This window comes from Mytilus californianus, unplaced genomic scaffold (genome assembly GCF_021869535.1).
Source record: "Mytilus californianus isolate M0D057914Y unplaced genomic scaffold, xbMytCali1.0.p SCAF_1, whole genome shotgun sequence".
Taxonomy (NCBI): Eukaryota; Metazoa; Mollusca; class Bivalvia; order Mytilida; family Mytilidae; genus Mytilus; species Mytilus californianus.
Genome location: NW_026262581.1, coordinates 28,557,846 through 28,579,003, shown reverse-complemented (window position 1 = coordinate 28,579,003; position 21,158 = coordinate 28,557,846). Strand labels below are relative to the sequence as shown.

The window sequence follows — 21,158 nt, the reverse complement described above, 5'->3', positions numbered from 1 at the left end:
ATATACTTAGAAGGACGATAGTATTAACCGATTCTAAAAGGATAAAAATACACCAATCATTTGACAACTTTCATGACAAAGTTAAATTAACAAATGGGAGAGCACAAAGAACAAACAAAACACAAATAAACCTCTATCATCCCTCTTTATGCACGTGCTCCATTATAGTGTGTTGATTGTTTTTCAAGGTAATGCTCGTTAGCACCAAAACCCGAAAATTAAAATGCAGCCAATGTTTTTTATCAATATCCACAAAATGTTATGTTTTTTTGGTCACTTAAACGTTAAGGATTCGTATTAAAAGTATAAAACGTGTACAGACTTGAGAAGAAAGAAACTTGATTATAGACACAATCAGTTTACATTAATGTAAACACATGTATCATGAAGTGCATAACAGATATCTTTGGGGTAACTAAATTGGTGCTTAAATAAACGACAGACATTATACTCTTACATTCTACCTTTTGAATCACAAGTATTTCCTTGATTGTAAACAACCCCTTAGTATATAAATATTCATAAATACAACAGACATTAAACTCTTACATTCTACTTTTTGAACTACAAGTATTTCCTTGATTTTAAACAACCCCTTTGTATATTATAGATATTTATAAATATAATAAGTGATCTAATTTTTATCACGTTAATTTGTGATTTAGTTCTGGTATTCGATCTGTGACGAGTGATTCAGATAGAAATGTGTCAACCCACATAAAACTTATAAGAAGATGCGGAATGATTGTAGTTCATTTTTTCCGTCATAAGGTCTTTCAATATAAAGACAAGTCAACATGTTAACAAATGCCTGTTTTATATTTGGTTCATCATTCCATTTTAATTAAGAAACACCTTTCTTGCAGAAACAACATCTGTCTCTAGAAGATGATCACCTGATAACATTCTTCATACTGTCCATGATTATGGATTTTGTTATTTCTGCTCGTAGAAGTCTGATTATATTGCTCTGTACGCATGGATGGTTGCTGCATTTTGTCTCATTTTGTTATTTCTCTGCTGGATTTTGATTTCTGTATTTCGAAATTAACACAATAATTTTGTTCAAATAAGTTGTTTCCATTTTGTTCATAAGGCGTATTCAAATTTGGCTTTCCCTTTTGGTCTCTTTCGGTTTTATCAGCTCTTCAACTTTTGCATAAAGTTTTAGATCTTACAATGTTTGGCCTCATGCATAACCAAAGAGACACAAATTGTCGAAATGCGCATCTAGTGCAGTAACATTGGTACCGTTAGTGTTATTAAAAGAACCACCGGACTTTTTGTGTTTCATTGCTTTTTATTATAATGTTTGAAAAAACATGAGGTGATTTATGTCGTTTATCTAGAATGTTCCACCGACTTAACTAAAAAAATTTAAATAAAGGCAACAGTAGTATAACGCAGTTTAATAGTCATAAATCGATTTAACTGAAACAAATCCGGATCACAAACCAAAACCGAGGGAAACACATCAACTATAAGAGGAAACAACGGAACAACATAAACACTGAACTGTAACAAAAACACAACATACATAGAAACGGACTATTTGAACTGCCATATTCCTGACTTGGTACAGGACATTTTAAGAAAAAATGGTGGGTTGAACCTGGTTGTATGGCTAGCCAAACCTCCCGCTTATATGGCAATGTTAAAAATATCACTAAAATGACAATATTACGAGATAGGAATACATTACAACTAAAAGCAAGAAAACTCAGGATAGAGACATACATAAATGAATAATATAATAGTACATTACAACTTGTAAACCAGAGAATAACAACGGACACCTCCTAATAGAATTATGAACTGTGCATCACACGAATGAATGAATTTAAAGAGAGGCGGGAGATACCAAAGGGCCAATCAATTCATGAATATATGACAAACTGACAACGTCATGGAAAAAAGCAAAAACGACTAAAACAGAAACATTATACAAAACAAAACATAGAAAATTAACGACTGAGTGACACCAAATCCCCTCAAAACAGTGCTTCGGAAGGGTGAACAGATCCTTCGTGTTGCTCATGTAAGTATAAACTCAGTGATAAGTTCTATTCGATGATATCACATTCATAAAAAAGAGGACAAGGTTGTGATGACGACAATTTGAACATATCCATCGTAATTGTCATCCGAGAAACAGTTTAACTGATGATGGCGTCCGTAAAATTTTCGAAGGATGACTTCAACTTTACCACTTAGAACCATTGGTTTAAAAGATTTTAGCTTGTAAGCAGCAACTCTCTGTCAAGGAAATCATGATAGGAAATGCAAACAGTTCCAAACCAGTATATATTATAGCTTAAACGTTCCATATGCTACTATCAAACAGTATATTTAAACAGTAGCTTTGAAATAACGAAGATTTGAATGTGTCCCATCATTATATATTTACATAGCGGAAAAAAAATTAAAAGCCCTCGGTGTTTAGATTTTTCTTATACTCTCGAACTTATTTGACCATATATCTTTTTGATGTTACGGTATTGAGTTCCATGTAATTGTTTATTTGTCTTTATTTCCTTTCTCCGCTGACCCTATGATTCCAGAAATTGCACATCTTGATCATACACTGCAAAACGATGTGTTGATTTGAACGGACAATAAACATTCAATCAACATACCCAAATAAAAACATTTTCAATTAACCTTGTTTTAGGAGTGTGAAGTTAAGTGGACTTATCATCATGATCATAGTAGAAACAAACATATTATTCGAAAAGGAAGGTAAAGGAAGTTCATTTGTTTATCAGTACTACAAACCATGTACTCAACTTATCAATGACTGTACCATATAGTACCCTTTATTGTGTAGCAGCATAATAGTATTTTGACCTAAAAAGGAAGTTTAAAAGGACTTAAATGAACTATTCATTGATATTGAATAAAAACATTTTTGTTTTAATTTAATCAAGCGTAACACATATTTACTATAATTCTATATTGTATGATAGTCTATGCAACTGCTGGTTGAAGTTTTCTTCCCAGAGGGTATCACCATCCAAGTGGTCAGCACTTCTGTGTTGACATGAATTATAATTGATGTGGTCATTTTTATAAATTAAATTGTTTGCCAAACTTCATACCAAGTCGTTCTAACTCAGGAATAGATTATCTTGTTATCGCTGTATTTGGAAAAAAAACCTTTCGGAATTTTGTGTTCTAAATGCTCTTCAACTGTACTTTATTTGACATTTTAATAACTTTTTTAAATTGAGCGTAGACGAATGCGCGTCTGGCGTAAAAATGATAAGCCTGGTTTAATCTGATTTTATTCATTAACTTTGGAACGTTATAGGTACGGAGTAGATCTATAGGAATGGGCGATAGATTTTTTGTTGTCGATTATTAAAATCTAAAAAGCTAACAATATAGTGTTTGTTGACAGTTCTGACTTTTTGACTCTCTACGCTACACATCCTCACAATATTTTCTTGAAATTGATCCCTTAAGAATCAGATTGCACATTCAATTGCTAACACTCACACAGAGCCAGTTTCTGTAAAAACAGATATCCTTATTGAAACTCTGATAAGATGATTAAAGCTGTTAATGTGCCCCTCGACAACATCTATTAAAATTGAAAACGGAAAAAGGGAAACATCTAAGTACGTTTCGGCAAGACAGTTTATGACAGGTATAGATATTCCTGTTGGCACCAATAACAACCTTTGATACAAGACCTGTTTCTGTTCTTGTAATGTTCACAGTGTATGGCCAAATTAGTAAAGATTCGTCTAAATTCTATTTAATTGATGTATTGTAAATACTAATCATTTACTTGAGGATATTTGTGCTCTACGTTTATTGCGAAATTCCCTAGTGAAACTTAATTATATGAATCTAATATTAAAAGTCAAAATAGATGGTTAGTTTTATTTCAAACAAAAAAAAGCGATTTTTCGTTCCCTATCATTAATTTCCTGTTTTGGACGCTGATGTGACTTTTTGGCAGCATCTTACAGTGTGTTTATTCCCAAATCGTTTGCTACACCCATGTAAGCTCCATCTATGTATAGCTGTCAGATCACACGATCGGTAAAACACCTCGTTGATGTCACAATCGAGAGAGAGAGAGAGAGAGAGAGAGAGAGAGAGAGAGAGAGAGAGATTGTTATTCCGATGAGAGTAATATTTCCGTAGTAATCTTTGACACAAATATTCTGTTATGGTTAACCAAACGGGGAAGACGTTATACAATGTTATATGAACAAGAAAAATATTCATTATGTAATATATTTTAAATGCCCGTAATCAATTTAAACAGTTAGTTTAACTCAAAATGGCCTTTACTGTTCCTTTAATAAAGGCACGACATATAGGACATCTTCGAAGAGCAGGAGCACAGTTCACACAAGATGCAAGATGTCCACATGGAAGAAAAACGATAGCGATTGGTTCGTCCAGGCATATTTTACATGTCTGCTGATCTCTTAAATTCTGATTTTCTTCTTCCAAACTTCTGACAGACACTGCAAAATAATAGCGTCAATAAATAAACGACAACAACACTGTTACATCTAACCTAAATAATCTAAGTATTGTGAGACTATAGATGATCAATAGTACATGTATTGATTAAATTACAATATCAAGAGAAAAAAAAAAGAAAAAAGGAGTATTTAGTGAATTTGGTTAATAGTCAGATATTACAATAAAAACCGAACGTGGGAAAGTATTGAAACGATTCTTATATTTTCAAGTTAATACACTTCACCTTGAAGTTGCTTCTGATAACGATCACTTGTGAAAATTAATGTGATATGCCAGTACTTTGAATTTGAACTGTGGGAAAAGAATTAAGGAAAAAAAAATGTGTTAAAACTCTTTTGCATTAGGGACGAAACGCTTTTTCTTGTAAAGCGTCACTACTGACAAAAAGAGAAAAAGAGAGACAATGTACAGCTGTTAATCCTATATGTAATGCAATCACAGAAAGGCGGTTAAGTTGTAGACATGACCAATTATATATTTGTGTTAAAAATGCTGACTCAAAATTATTTTCGCTCACAACTTTAAGGATAAAACGTGGCTTTTATTCCATCCCTATGTTTAAACGTGATTAATAAGTATATTTACATTCAAGTTCAGGGTCTACTGTGATTTCTTGCTTGTTTTTTTCCACAGAAGTTTCTTTCAATGAGTTTTGTTGCTGTCCTGAAGGTTTGTCAATCTTAGAACTTTCCTCTAACTGGAATATTTTTTCAAGTAATAATGTGCCAGTGATATCTACAAAGAAATTAATAGGCGTCAAGCTGATTCCATAACAATATATATTTTTGTAGGACAAAAAGCAGGATAAAATAAACGAAGGTAGTTTTCATATATGTAATGTATTTTAATATCTGTGTTAATGTTCATCCTGAAAGACACTTATGCCTCAGTATATTTATTTTCTATATTTTGTGATGGTAAAGTTAATACAGAGTCAAACAATTCATTTAAGCAGTTAATATGCGGGGAGACACACTATCATATCCATCTGGCTGTCCGCCACTCCACTATAAAATCTCACTTTCTGTATGATAATATTGTATGTACAGTTCTTTTCGAGATTATATCTTCTCGTAATGATTTGTCAAAGCAAAAAACGAAACAATTTAAATTGAACTTTCCATAAATCATGTAATTTTGCATTATTACTCTCCATTTTAACTGTAGCAGAAGTTAATGAAGAGACAGTTTATGTTGTCTGTGAACACAACCTTTAACTTAATAAACTTCTTTGATTTATGTTTAGTGTTAAAACAAGACAAACCCCTCTTATATGGTAGTGCCATACCTGTCGTTCCTGCTCTCTGGATGGAATCATAAGCTCTCTTTATTAAACTTTCATCATATCCGAATTCTGAAACAGACAGAACAGCAGGATGACTCCCAAAATCTTTATTCTTCAATGTTTTTCTATTTTCGTTTTGTAAACTAGTTTGTCCACTGCTTTCTTTCTGAAAAATAAATGAACATAGAATAATGAATTTTTGTGTCTAGTTTATATATTAAATCCTCAACAAAATTGAGTGTTACGTAAAATATCTACTTGGTGCTTTGCTGTAATGAATCGTTTCTTTGATTATACTGTCTGTAACAGTATATCATGTCTGTTGATTCTATTACCAAAGTTGACAACGTTTGAAGCTTCCATAGACAGTGACGTTCGTTATTCTTATTTTTCGTTATTAAGTTGGTTTAATTTGGGAAGTGTCAGGAAGAGAAAATGATTTTTTTAAATATGACTATATTCAAAACAAAATTTCCAGTTATGTAGTATTGTTTGTTTTTTATTTCCTTGACTTGCTTTGTCGGTAGGTGGTGGTAAGAATAGTTTTATTGTTGATTTTGTAGCACTTTCTTGGTATTTATTTAGTGTAATGGTACTGATGATTAACTGGGAAAATATTTTTTTCAATTATACTATACAAAAGGGTCTAGTGCCACAAGGAGGTATTTCCATCTTTATTAAAGAGAGGCAAAAGATATCAAAGGGACATTCAAACTCATTAGTTGAAAATAAAATGAAAACGCCATGGCTATAAAGAAAAAAAAGACAATAGGACAAACAACAGTATACAAACACAACATTGAAGACTTTGGACTGAGAAACACGTATCCCATCAAAAATAGAAAAATTGGTTAACTAAGTGTTATTAATGTTTGGCATGCTACCTCATAATTTTTGTCTCTTTTAGCCATACCTTGTCCTGTTTTGTTGTCGGTATGAATCTGTTCATTTGTACGTCTTCTACAAATGTATCCCCTTTACAATTTTGCACAAAAGCACAGTTCTGGTACCAGCGAGCATGTTCTATCCAAGGATGATCCCCTGGTTCCCAGCTTCTTAGTCCTCCTCCACAGAAAAAGCACCGACAGTGGTCGTCTATGCCTTAAAAAATATCATAAATATATTATGTGCCTGTTTTAGAGCATTCAGTGATTTCTGTTTCTTGTAAGTAAAAGTTGGTCTTTTTAAAATATAATATTTGTTAACAATATTTCTATAGTTAAACTGGTATTTACACGTGTATTAGAGTATTTTATATCATTCAACATGCATTGTAAATGTGAAGGTATAATGGACATAATCGAACTGCCTATAATAACCGAAGAAATTTCAATATATGTTACATTAATTCACCAGTTAAATAAATTTAAAATAAACATGTCCAAATCAAGTTTATGATAAATAATTATTCAATATGCAATGTCTAGGCAAAAACAATTTTGTTTGATTTATGTGGGTATTATCATACTGAGATCTTTCCTTTTTCATTCTTTAAAAAGAAGATGCTGCAACAGAGAAAATGACCTATGTTCATATTCTTCTTTACAAAATCTACGCATGTTTATTTGTCAGTGCTTGTTTTGTTTTCTAAAGAGTTTGTACATGTATGTTGTTTGCTAAAAAGTGCTAAAAAATATATTTGTTACTTTTCTTACATTTGCTAACAGAACTTTACCTACTATGGTTATATCGTGATACAATTTTTTTTTGTGTGTTTTAAGGATGTATTGTTCTGACGTTTCAGTCTCGTCGAAATCTCGTTCTGGAATTATTTCCAAAACATGTGATACAAGTGAAAAATAGCAATGAATTTAATAAATATCATAATCAAACTTAACTCTGTGAAAAAATTGTGTATTTACAATAAGTACTTTTTGAGTAGAGTAATAAATTTTTCAAATTTTATTACCAATCAAGTCAGTCTTTTTAGCCAAAATTTTGAGAAAAAGGGTGAGGGGTACAAGAAATGATTTTATCAGAAACATGTATATTCGATATCACTTTTTTCTTTTCAAATTTCTTAGATATGTATTTTTTCAATCATTTATAACAAAGTTGAAATAATGTGCATTTTGTTCTTAAAACAGATAAAAATCACAAATTTACAAAATTGACAGCATGGGAAATTTGACACGAAAAAGCATCAAAATATGATAAACCTTTCTTATATTAACACCTACATTTTTACCAATAGTTTTTTTAAATTAAATTTATTCAGATTGGTCCAATTCATCTTTATTGAAAGTATGAAAAAAAGTTTAATTGTGGAACTGTGATTTTTTTCACGATAATAACCCAAAACTGGGTAAAAATTGATGAAAAATGGGAAAATCATCAAAATTGGGTACTTTCAAAGGGCCGTAGCAAAAAAAGAAGTGGACCACCATATGATTTTTTCTTCACCAATTATTTTTTAACAATCTTATAAACCCAAAAATCGGGTTAAGTAAAAAAGTTTAATTCTAGAAATTTTTGGCTCCTCAGAGGTGTACATCCTTTAATTGATAACGATGGAAGTGAGTTTCTTTACCTGTGAAAAAGAATCCTGCTAAAGACATTTCCTCAGGAGACTGCGTTAGATGTTTTGGCCAATATATGAAAGAATCTAGCCTGATTGATCTTACGGCGTACTTTGGATATTTAGGTTTATCTAAACATATTCCTAGGGTTGGGGTCTCTTTTGTTAAACTATTTTCAGTATGTAATGTAGTTCTTGACGCTGCCTCTTGTGTAACGATCCCAGATATACTCGACATGTCACCATTGCTTTGATTTATTTTTATCAAGTTTGGAGAATTGTCATTAGCAGAAGCAGATTCTTTATGGACACTGCTTCCGACAGCAGCACTGTCAAAATCAATTGAAGAACAACTATCTATATTTCGTGGGACTTTATTGTCGACTGTTCTATCATCTCCCAAAACAGTGGTCTGGTACCAGGTTTTGTAGCTTTTACTTGCACCCTTATTATCTGCTTCAATAACATTACTTCCACACGCACCTTGATTTTCCTTTTCTTTATCATTTTTATCTAACAAAAATGAACAATGAGGAGAAATTCGTTTATGAATATCAACTGCTGAATCATTACATTTCCAATTTTTGTATATAGCACCACAACTGTGACACATAACTTCATCTCCTGTTCCGGTATAATAAAATCCCGCTGCTGCCAACCTTGTAACATAAATTCCTGGAATATCTGGAAACGTTGAAAAAGATGCAAATCGAGCTCCTTCGAATTTCATAGTTTCCGAAATTTGTAATTTCCTTTCGTTTTGATAAAATGAACTGAAGTCTTGAGGAAAGAAAGGATAAGTATAATACACATTATGAGGAAAAGAGCGCAAAGGTTTTACAATATTATCAAATATCCATTTTGTTTTTGAATGTTTCGTCTGCCGTGAAAACATTTTATCATCTGCTTTCCATTTCACCTTTATGCTAGCTATATTTCGCATCATATGCTTTTTGTAATTAACTTCAATTATACGAGTATACGAAAACAAACTAAGTAAGAATATAAAAAGACAAGATAAAGAATTATTATTCCTGTTGTTTGTATTGGTTTCAATATCAATACATTGTTTTTCTATCCTTGGACGTCCGGTTTGATTTTTATGTTCATCATCTTCATTTTGTTCCTGTTTTTCAATTTTCTTTTTGCTAGATATCTCATCATCGGTGTATGGTACGGCCATGTCGATACTGTAACATAAAATTTTAAAATTATCTAAACGTAACTCTTAAACTATGTATGTATGCTTGCTAGTTTCAACGGACGAGTTTCGATACTTATGTTTACAGTTCATTCGGGTTTATATTGTTTTGGATTAAAAACCATACATAGATAAAGTCAATATACTCAGTTCGAAAATATATGAAAAGAAAACAGTTTGAAATTACAAGGACGTAACAGACACATTGTTAAACGAAGTAAATTTGCACGAAAAAAAGTAACTGCAAACTGGTTCATAAGATCAAGAGAAATGAAGAGGATATACGTTACTCAATCCAAAGTTGAAAAATACGGGTAATCATTGAAACTTATCGACTTCATAATTTTATCCATTACAAAGGTGTCATACAGCACATGCGTTTGACATTTACTTCCGTCATCGAACTTGACGAAATTAAAGAAGCTATTATGGGGTTAAAAATTCATATGTCTGTATAGGTGGGTGATTGAACATACGACCCACTAACAGAAACAAAAAGGTTTACTTTAGTATATTTTTTAGTTGAACAGATGAACGATATATAAATGTTCGATCTTTCCTGCCTTCTGAAAAATAAGAATAGAGGGACAAAATATTATGAACTATTCATATTGTAATATCATATATAAGAGCATAAACACATTAAACAAGTGATAAAAATGAAAGAATATTTACTAAAAATAAATACCATATATTTTACTGATGGATATTACTAGTGGTTTGATAATCAAAGATCGTGAAAATAAAAAGCATATATTAGATAGATTAAGGAATTCGTTGAAAACTACTCATAAACAACAGAATATGTCCATTATTTGATAATGAAAGAACTAACATACCAGATCTCTCTTTGTGATTAACGTCGAGATCCACGTGGAAGGAATTATATATACAAGTGTAAGTCTATTTTTAGAAAAAGGTACTTTCCAAATCTGTATAATATAACCTTTGTATTTTGTATCATTATAACACAAACAGTCTTGTTTCAACTAGATCATCTAGATCCTTGCTGATATATTTCTAATAAGCGATAACACAAAATCTTGCTAAAACTAAATCTTGCTAGTATGCATTTATTTACTAAATGAAAGCCAAACATATTTTATCAAATAAAATTGTGTAAATGCAGTAGTACATTCTGTAGGGTCAATTTAATTTTGACGAGCACTACAAAACAGGAAGTGAATTAAATAGACTTTTGTTTATAAATAACTCAATGAATGAGAGTCTATTGAATATATTTTAAGTCAATCGACATCCTACCACCATCACGGGTGAAACTTTAGTTATATCTAAACATAATCTGAATTGTTGTTTATGGAATCATATTGTTTGGAATTTATACATGTTATATGGATAAATGTGTTGAATTCAGAACAATTTTTAAGTTTGAGTACAGATATGTTTTAAATACGTGACCTAATAAGAATATTTGGCTCTTATATGTACTCAATATATATTTATGCTTTTATACACATATACTAATGGTTCAGGTCTGACTGAGGCTTAAGATTATAAAATAAAATGGTTTCATATTTGAGTATGTTTGCAAATTAATTCGTGTCTCTAATATAGAAACGTTATTGTAATAAATTACTACGCTCGTAATGGACCCTTTCATTAGAATGAGACTATTTTATCTTTTCTTATTGTTGTTGCCTGTTATATATTTCTCACATGACGAAATATTTCTCTATCACGCTGAACAGAGTGTGGTAGGAAAATGTGATACGAAAAATGCGTTAATTTGACTAGATAATCCAACATCATGAAAAGATATGACTTTACATTGGCTATTCGTTGGTAGAAACGATGTACATTCCTTCCATGGCAACGGATATACCTGATTTCTTCAATAATATACATAACACTCACAATTTTAAACTTAAAACTTTCTTTTGTCACATTTTCTTTCATATGATGCGTACACAAAATTTTGAAATGTCTGAGGTTAAAGTTTGACGCCGGAAGAGGACATTCGACGTCATACTGGTAAGTGCAACAGTTTAGATAAACGAATAGCAGACTTTTCTTTATACAAAAGCTTTCTCTTATAAAATATCATTATTAATCAAAACTGAATTGTACACCTTCAAAAAGTTTTCAGTGATTACTAGCCTGTTAATACTGAGTATGCAAGATCAAACAATACTTGTGACAAGGTGTGTTCAATTCAGAAAATGATTTACAAGGATCGTCAGTTTGCGTGGCGAATGTCAGTGGTTATCCCTAGGAACTCCGTCTTCCTCCATCATTACATTATAACCGCAATGTTGAATTAAACATACTGACGCTATAATATATTTAATGTCGTTGAATGTGACGTTAAACATCAAAAAACAAATAAACCTCAAATAGTATAGTCATTTGTAGTGAAGTGGAATATTTGAAATACAAAATATAAAAGACAGATGGAAGCGACAATGAAAATAGAATATATGATGACAACATAATTCAACATATTATTACATTACATATTCAACATGTATTTAAACAACTGGAGAAACATTCTTATATTCAATAGTAGGGAGATATTAAATTCAGCGTCATATGATATGATAACACACAAAGCAACTGTGGTTGATTCTAATTTCAATCGTATTAAAAAAGTTTGACAAAAATACCGAACTCCAAGGGAAATTCAAAACGTGGAAGTCCACAAAAAATGACAAAATCGAACGTTGGACTTTAGCAACCAATGGAACTAAAAGTATGTAAAAATAATAATATTGAAGTTTAGAGCTACTCATTTAAACTACTAATATTGTTTGATTAGTTGATGAATTAAAAAAAAATACATTTATATAATTATATCGAAATAATGAACTTAAATGTAGAGTCGTGTCTTACCTGATATAGCCTCTTTATCAAATATGCCGGCTCTACACGATCCATGACTTATATGTTCAGAATGTTATATTTAAAGAACGGTGTTTTCCAATGAAGTACAATTAGTTATTGCTATGATTTTAGTACATTTTTGTCATATATGTTTGAACTATCAAAGAAAGACAATCTCAAATAAAATGTATTCTTATAGTATGAGCGTGGGATAAAATTTGTAAGGGCTATACCACAGTTCCCTTAAACATAATTTTTGACAATGCCAATCCACTGAATTAAACAGAATGATGAATTTTAAAGAAATAAAGTTTACAATATATCCGCGTATCATTTATTTATAATTAATGCTTTGATAGAGCCACTAATTTAGAAAAAGTTTGGTTGAATATTTAAAGACATTATCTAATAAAATCTACCATTTTCGCCTTATCCAATTTACCACTTACACTAATTTTGATATTGTTACAATTGAAAAGTATGCAATAAGATTGGATTAAGTTAGGATTGCCTCACTTTTACCTGATTTCCTGCAGAATATTTTCTTACGTGTTTTATGTCAATTCAATATGAGGTCCCAGTGTAACAATTATTGTTTATAAAACTACTTTTTCTTGTATATGATTTGCTTTTCTGTCTATCTTCTAAAAACTATATATAAGTTATGACAGAAACACTGTTCGTATACTGAACATGTGATGATTCAACTTTGTATCTTCAAACTATAAATACATCCGGTATATGAAGAACCTGTAGTCTGAAATCAGCTTATATTGCCTTTTATATACAGACGTGTAAAATAATTACAAAAAAAGTAATTACAAAATACCGAGCTCAAAGGTAAATTCAAAAAGGGGAAACCATTAAAAACTGACAAAACCAGACTATATCAATCAACGGAAGGCCTCATATTCCAGTCTTAGTGTGGGCACTTTCCTAAGAAAATGGTGGAAATTGACCTTCAAACTGAACACTGGACTGCTTCATTTATTTTATATATGAAACGTTAGATTTGCAAGTTTTACTTTTTCAAAACCATTTTCTAATACATGGCATAGTTACATATCTAAAGTCCCTTTTTTTTTAGAAATTTGAGTAGCTTTTTAACTAGTTTTCGAAAGAAATTTGTTATCATTTTGAAGAGAAACATCGAATTGTACTTTCCGCACGTCTGCGCAAAGTAAAACGCTTGTGTGTCGTAAGAGAAAATATATTTTTCAGTTTCATTATGCTATTATCATTCCAATTTAACCCAAACGAAAGCAGTGAAAAAATGAAGTCAAATAAAAAACGATTCAAAATATTATCGAACAAAAAGAGTACAGAACAAGCGTAATTTATTGTCCCCTTTTTATTTGATTTAAAAAAAAAAGTTGAAGCCTATCCCGCATGTGAAATGATCTGTAGTTACAGGTCGACAATGTAGGACCCTTATTGTGTTGTATTATGTGCACATGTTTGTGCAAACTGAGGAAAAGTGCCAAAATTCTACAATGTGGTAATGTTTGAAGTAATTCTACATCAGCACCAACGTAGACCATTCTGAAATTTTGAATCGTCTAATTTACTCTTAAATAATTTCATTATATAAAATATCCTAATGGTCTACCTTGGTACTCATTTTTTAAATTGGAAAAAAAATATCCACTGTCTGACAAATCTATGCAATGACTGTTGCTAAGCAACATTTGTGGTGTTACATCTGTAGGTTCAATATGAACTTCAGAAAATCAATTAAGATAACAAAGATGTGAATATTATAGTGTATCACCATAGATAAAAGCAAATTCTCCAAAGATTTTTGAATTTATTCTCAATAAAAAAAACGAAGTAATTTTTAAATCGTTACTTAGCAATATTTCCTGTTGCTAGATTGTTCAAGCATATTAAGTTAACATTGGAATTTCTTCAACCTAGTTCTTTTTCAATAAACAATCTGATTTGTATTTAAACTAATTTGTACAATAATATGATTATTCAAGTTATCTTTGAGGTAATCATGTTTGGCTGTTTCTTAGCAACATTTGTTTTGCTTGATTCAATATGAATTTTATAATAAAGAATAATGACGACTAAGGTATGTATATTAGAATGTTAGAATACTAAATTCGTACTTCAGATGTAGTAAAAAATAAAAACGCCATTTAATGCCTTACCTCTATCCACAGAAAAAAGCATACGAGGAGATAGTTTTCAGTTTTTGGAAATATTAACGCTGATGTAATATTCAAATATTTAACAAAAAGCCTAGGGTGGTAACAGCAATACACTTAGTAATGCACGTAGGTATGATTCACAGAGGATTTTTACTTCTAACTAATCTATTTATAGTCTTTTATATACGAAACATGCGTCTGGCGTGCACAAGTATACGCCTGGTTTTTCTTATACTAGAGTTTCAGCCTGTATCGCGTATCGCTCACATTGCATTTTTGTATAAAAATAAATAAAAGGCAAATAGATTATTTCAGTGTATGTTTACTTGTTTTTGTTAATATGTCTTTTTGATTGAGTAAAGCCATTTCAATTGATATTTTATAGTGTGTCTTTCTATGTTGTGATGTTACACTACTATTTCAGGATGACGGTTGGTGCCTGTTAAAACGTTTAAACCCACTGCATTTGTTTGCACCTGTCCTAAGTCAGGAACCTTTTTCATTGGTTTATGTGGTTCTTAAGTGTTTCTCGTTTTTCGTTTTTTATTTAGATTAGACCGTTGGTTTTCCTGTTTTAATTGTTTTAAGCGGCCATTTATAGCTTGCTGTTCGGTGTGAGCAAAGGCTCCGTGTTGAAGGCCGTACTTTGACCTATAATTTTATACTTTTTACATAATGTGACTTGGATGGAGAGTTGTCTTGTTGGCACTCATACCATATCTTCTTATATTTATTTGATTTAAATGAAACTCATGTTTTGCAAAAATTGTTTGCTAGATCCAGTTTTAACTGACGATTTCAGTTAATTTGACTTATTTGTAAAAAATGTTAGCTGTTCAAAAATTTAGTCTATATATATAGATATCTGATAGAAACATATACACACACCAAAACAGAATTACCATATAAAGACACTAATCCTATGAATAAGGAGTCGACAAACAGTTTTGGTAATGCTTGTAGATCTTATTTTGCTTATCACATTTATTGCTGTATACAGTTTCTCTTTATCTACATACATGTACATTTTGTATGTCCACCAAAATGCAAAAAACAAATGTTGTCGTTCAAGGGAAATAATCTATATACGAATTTGGATTGACGATTTTCAATATGCTAAAATGTTTGAGAACTTATTTTACTGATAATTTTTCCTTTCGCCAATTTTCTCTTCATTGCATTGGCTAATGTTTCCGTAAAAAGAAACTAACAAAATGGGTACACAACTCTTGTAAAGAGCGATAACTCCTATAATTGTTGGTGGGCGATTTCGGTCATTAATTCGAACTTCATTCTTAATCTTATCTTACTGGTGATTTTTGTAATCTACAGTTTTATTCTATCTACTATAGTTTCTGCAAAAACACAAACATTGTAAAATCGTCCTCAAATAACATTTACTGATATAAGCAGTCGTGTGACGATCTCGGCCATGTTGACTTATTATTTTTACCTAGTTCTGGTGACAATTTAGCCATTTGCAAACTCTATAACATGTTTTGAAGATAGTAGCAACACAAAAATGGTGAAAGTCACCCTTTGAGGGCAATAAATTCATAAGGAATCGTCAAACAGCTGACAGCTGATAGATCTTGACATTTAGATTTTGATTTTTGCGCCTGCCAGCTATATGTATCTATGACGGTTTTTAAGATATAAGAAAATACTTGCAATTTACCCCTTATGTTGTATTCTCAGACTTGTTGTTATTATGTTAGTTGCCAGGCGAGATCATTGGACAAAATCAAAAGTAGCGTGTCAGAACTTGTGTTGTAAGGTTGCACGCAGTCCAATTGAAATCAGACCTCTCACTTGCTATCGTTTATTTATATGTCGCGCGTGGACTCAGAAAACGGGAACGCTGAGAGGTTTGATTTTATTAAGACTTGGTTGAAGAGAACATGCAAGTTATTGCAAGTTTTGAAATTATCTTTTTTCAATTTGTCATCTTTTTTCTATTTATAATTGTTCATATATGTGATAACTGAAGGCAAATTCATTAAATAAACAATCTTCTTATGTTTTTTGATCATTTGACAAATTACTGAACCAAATTAAGCTGTGACTTAATTTGATTTTCATTGTACAGAATGACTCAAAGGCTATATATACAATGTACTCTATACAAGGTATGATGTGTATGTGGCTTAACGTAATGTAGTTGTTTCATTACATGATGTGGTTTTGTTATTTTGTAATCATGATGATTTGCCAATTCTTTATATGGCTTTAACATTACATAATGATGATTCAAAATTTGACGATTTCACACTACATGATGTGTTCGTTCCAGTAATTGATGTGGTTCAGTCATTCTTGATGAGGTAAAACCACGTGACCATTTGGGAAAAACTAGTTTTATTATTAGAACAAATTTCCATGGTTGAGTGTGGCCATCCATCCAGGTAAGAGTTAAAATTAAAGTTAGGGATACCTTTCGAGTTAAACTTCGAGTTAGTCTTCGATTTCGAGTTAGAATTCAAGGCATAATTAGAATTAAAGTTCGAGTTAGCATTGAGTTTCGTGTTGAACGTCGATTTTGAGTCACATTTGAAGGCAGAGTTCGAGTTACAATTCGACTTTAACTTTGAATTTGAGTCACCTTTTGAGGTAGAGTTCGAGTTAGACTTCGAATTTGAGTCTCATTTAGATTTAAATTTCGAGTTGAAATACGAACTAAATATTAGTTCGTATTTAAATTTTCTATCGATGATCGATCGAGGGGTTTTACTCGGGCTTCCGAAAAAGAGGGTTTAGGGTATGCGCACAAAAGATAAACAATGTTACAGTATACAAAACACAACATAGAAATCTAAATAAAGTTAGAAGATGCGGTATGGTTGTCAATAAGACAACTATCCATCAGAGTTTAAATGCAGTATATGTTAGCAAGTATAGGCAACCGTACGGCCTTCAATACACCGTATAGTCGGCTATAAAAGGCCACCACGTGAAGATGTGAAAACAATTCAAACGAGAAAATTAACGGCCGAATTTATAATAAAACAATTTACAAAAAAAAAAATATGACAAACATGAACCAACGACTACCATTAAACTACAGTCTCCTGACTCAGAACAGGCACATAAAGAATGTGGCGGAGTTAAACATGTCTGTGAGCGCTCAGCCCTAACCCTAACCTGGGACAATAGTGTAACAGCACAACATAAGAAAAAACTGTACATATCAGTTGCAATTGGCTTAACTCGATAGATCGGTATGACTGGCAGTATAAGTCCATCAAAATCCGGTGGTGGTCTTGGGAGCTCCGGAAGGGTAAGCAGATCCTGCTCAATGTGTGGCACCCGTCGTGTTATTCGTTAAAGTACAAACCGAGTGATTTGATCTAATTCGGTAGGTCACATTCGAGAAAAAGAGGACGGGATTGTGATCACTACAATTGGAACATATCTGTCGTCACCTGTGAAACAGATATTCCAAAAAGTTGGTTTTTTTTTTCAATGAGGGCGAGGTATATCAGAGAATGCAATTTATAAAAATAAAATATTGATATTTGAATATGTTCAAATGATCATACACGCTAAACAAAATCGGAGAATTCTTATTTTATATAATTGTTTTGTCATGATAAATTTGTAAACCTCTATGAATTATTATAAAAAAATGTATAGGAGTTAATCTTCAAGATCAAGATAACGCATCTACAGAAAAACAAATCTTTACAGGTAAATGGACTTGTTACAGTCAACATTACACTTTTAAACAGACAGCAGCAATCTAAAGCGAGACAGGGGTTCCGTGGAAATCTTCACGAATTAATTATAATACTGCTTCCATTTGAGAACTCAGGATAAAAAAAAACGGCCGGACCAAGTGGTGTGAGGATATCCCCCTTATGTCCGAAATATTGTTATTTTTTTAATACTTTTTATCTTATTTTTGTCAGCCGTTCCCTTTTTTCATACCAAATAACTCAGAACAACAAATCGAACTTTAATTTGAACTTTAACTCAATGGATAGCGACACTCATCCGAAGCACATTAAACATATGGAAATCGGTTTAAAAATAGAACTAGCTTTTCCCAAATGATCACGTGGTTTTACCTCATCAAGTAATGTGATAACAACATCAAAGAATGACAGAACCACATCAATTACTAGAACAAACACATCATGTAGTGTGAAATCGTCAAATTTTGAATCATCATTATGTAATGTTAAAGCCATATAAAGAATTGGCAAATCATCATTACGAACTAACATAACCACACCATGTATTGAAACAACTACATTACGTTAAGCCACATACACATCAAGTAATGGTTAAACCACATTGCCTAATGACACAACCACATTAAATAATTGTGAAACCACATCGAGTAATGACAAAACCATATTAAGTAATGACAAAACTATATATCAAGTCAATACGAAACCATATCATGTAATATCGAAATATCATTAAGTAATGACTATTCCATATTGAGTTATATCATAACATCATTACGTAATGTCAAAACCATATTATGTAAAGACAAAATATCATCAAGTAATAATAAAACAACATAACGTAATATCAGAGTACCACATAAGACGGCTGTGGCGTTCCATAATTGCAAGCCCACAGATAACCATCCATGTATTTCTCTCTAAAATTGTCATCCAAAAAACATTGCACCATGAGCACTTCTACAGCCAGATCATTAGAATGAAGCGGATTTCCTCCTCTGACGATACTGTGAAAAAGGGGTACAAGAACTTGGCGGTCACCTAACGGGGCTTCAGAAGAAAAGACATTGATAGAGGTTACTGGCTTGCAAACAACATCAGCCGAGATGAGATTTTTGGAAGCAATCTCAAATTAATACTTTATATCTGATTTCAACTATAATTGAATGTATATTCACATATACTGAGAAGAAAATCCTTGCTGCTCTTGGATTTACATGTCAAAGGTTAAGGTCGAAGTCGAAGTTACTAACAATTGACCGAAATTTGTACTGAAGAGTGGTTTCTAGATGCCTAATCAAAGACTTCATATTGAATTGCAACCTTTCTTTGATCGGTACATATGATGAGAAGAATATCTCTACTAATTTTGATGTCACTAGGTCAAATGTCACGGTCAAATTTACTAAAATATTTTTTTGTAAATCGATATAAATGTGTGAAATCATAACAGAAAATAATTATACCTTCAAGTAAACAAAAAAACATAGCTATGAGCTTTTCCCAATTATCTGATGAGTGTTGCGTTTGTGAGCTTGCTCATTAGTGGTACTTTAATATATTCACGACCGATTGATAAAAAAAGAAAAAGACACCAAAAGGGGGGGAATTAATAAAATCAAAGGAAATTTTAGAATCCGACGAAGAAAAGAAATCCGACGAAGAGACAAGCAACAGTCTATAAGTACTAACAACTGACCAATTACTACACACATTCAAAAGGAAGAAACAGATAAATTAAAACATTAAAATGCATCCTTTTTAATTTTGAATACACAATACATCTACGTAGGTTTACACATATATTGAGGAATGCAAATAACTTGTATCCATTTGTTTACTTAACACTTTTTTGCAATCGTTCTGTCCAGCTGTCCAACAGATCAAGACTATGCAAAGTGCATGCAAGATGGTCAGGATGCGTATATTTATTTCTGTATTCTTAAATTTCAAAAATATTTTTTTCTTGTTGGCCAATTATCCTCTATTCTTTATATTAAAGCATCCCATTGTTATTCTATTCTTTAATATAGGTTATTTTTCTCTGCTCTGTTAACCAAATGTAGAACACCAGGTAAAATATTTTGACAAACGTACTATAATTACAGACTGTCAGACGATTTTGAACTATAAAAATAACGGTTTTGTTGGCACTATTCGAAATGCACAACGTCCTATATTGAAAAAAATATTTCAAAAGTAATGAAAAAAAAAAATTCTTATCCCCTCGATTCATTATTCATGTCTTGATTTATCGATATTTTTTTTTAAATAGATGTAAATTACATGTCAAAGGTGGTTGCGGAGTGCAAAATCATTCTCAGAAAATCCTTGTCATGCAAAGAAATAGAAAAGGGGTAGTTGTACATTTGAAAACATTAAAAAAATAAGGAGCTGTGGTATGATTATCATTGAGACAACTATCAACCAGAGTTCAAATGAAGAAGATATAAGCAATTATATGTCACGGTATGGCCTTCAACAGTGAGAAAAACAAATACCGTATTGTAAGATATTTCAAGTCTCCAACATGTAAAACGTCAAACAATTCAAAAAAGAAAACTCACGGTATAATTTATAATGCTTGATTTCTTGATTGACAACATATATGCTATGTTTGGAGGACGTTTTTTTCAACAAACAATCGGCATTTCCATTGGAACCAGCTGTGCTCCTTTTCTTGCCGACTTGTTCCTTTATTCACATGAGGCTGAATTCATACAGGAACTTCTTAGGAAGAAAGAAAATAAGTTAGCGGTATCCTTTAACTTTACTTTCCGCTATATAGATGATGTTCTCTCACTAAATAACTATGCACCTCACAATAATTAAATTCATTAAGTTTTAAAAGTTAATGGTATAAAATTAACTTAATACTAATTGTAGAGTTGGTTTCATAAAATTTAAAATCAAATTTTCTTGGCAGGTTTAACTATGCGTGATGCAGCTAATAAAAAAG

The 21,158-nt window shown here is 31.6% G+C and overlaps 1 protein-coding gene across 3 annotated transcripts; it reads right to left on the bottom strand.

Annotated features, from left to right (window-relative positions):
- Positions 1–4,238: 4,238 nt before the first annotated feature.
- LOC127718503 (baculoviral IAP repeat-containing protein 3-like) lies at positions 4,239–20,835 on the bottom strand. 3 transcript variants are annotated; one of them, XM_052224560.1, is made up of 6 exons: positions 20,767–20,835; positions 8,322–9,499; positions 6,705–6,892; positions 5,771–5,957; positions 5,092–5,241; positions 4,239–4,484 (listed from the first exon to the last, which is right to left on the bottom strand). In XM_052224560.1, exons 2-6 carry the CDS (start codon positions 9,490–9,492, stop codon positions 4,285–4,287), a joined length of 1,896 nt encoding a protein of 631 aa, XP_052080520.1. In that variant the 5' UTR covers positions 9,493–9,499; positions 20,767–20,835; the 3' UTR covers positions 4,239–4,284. The 3 variants fall into 3 exon arrangements, with proteins under 3 accessions (XP_052080520.1, XP_052080524.1, XP_052080535.1); XM_052224564.1 differs by having other exon boundaries at positions 5,795–5,957; positions 20,767–20,830; XM_052224575.1 differs by lacking the exon at positions 20,767–20,835 and adding an exon at positions 13,319–13,338 and having other exon boundaries at positions 8,322–8,968.
- Between the last annotated feature and the right edge of the window lie 323 nt (positions 20,836–21,158).

Bases quoted from the DNA above. Each gene is read 5' to 3' on its own strand.
- LOC127718503 (XM_052224560.1), bottom strand. From the start codon at position 9,492: ATGGCCGTACCATACACCGATGATGAGATATCTAGCAAAAAGAAAATT. The intron at 6,893-8,321 runs GTAAAGAAACTC...ATATTTTTTAAG, and splicing joins AGCAGGATTCTTTTTCACAG to GCATAGACGACCACTGTCGG. The intron at 5,958-6,704 runs GTATGGCTAAAA...TTTATTTTTCAG, and splicing joins CGACAACAAAACAGGACAAG to AAAGAAAGCAGTGGACAAAC.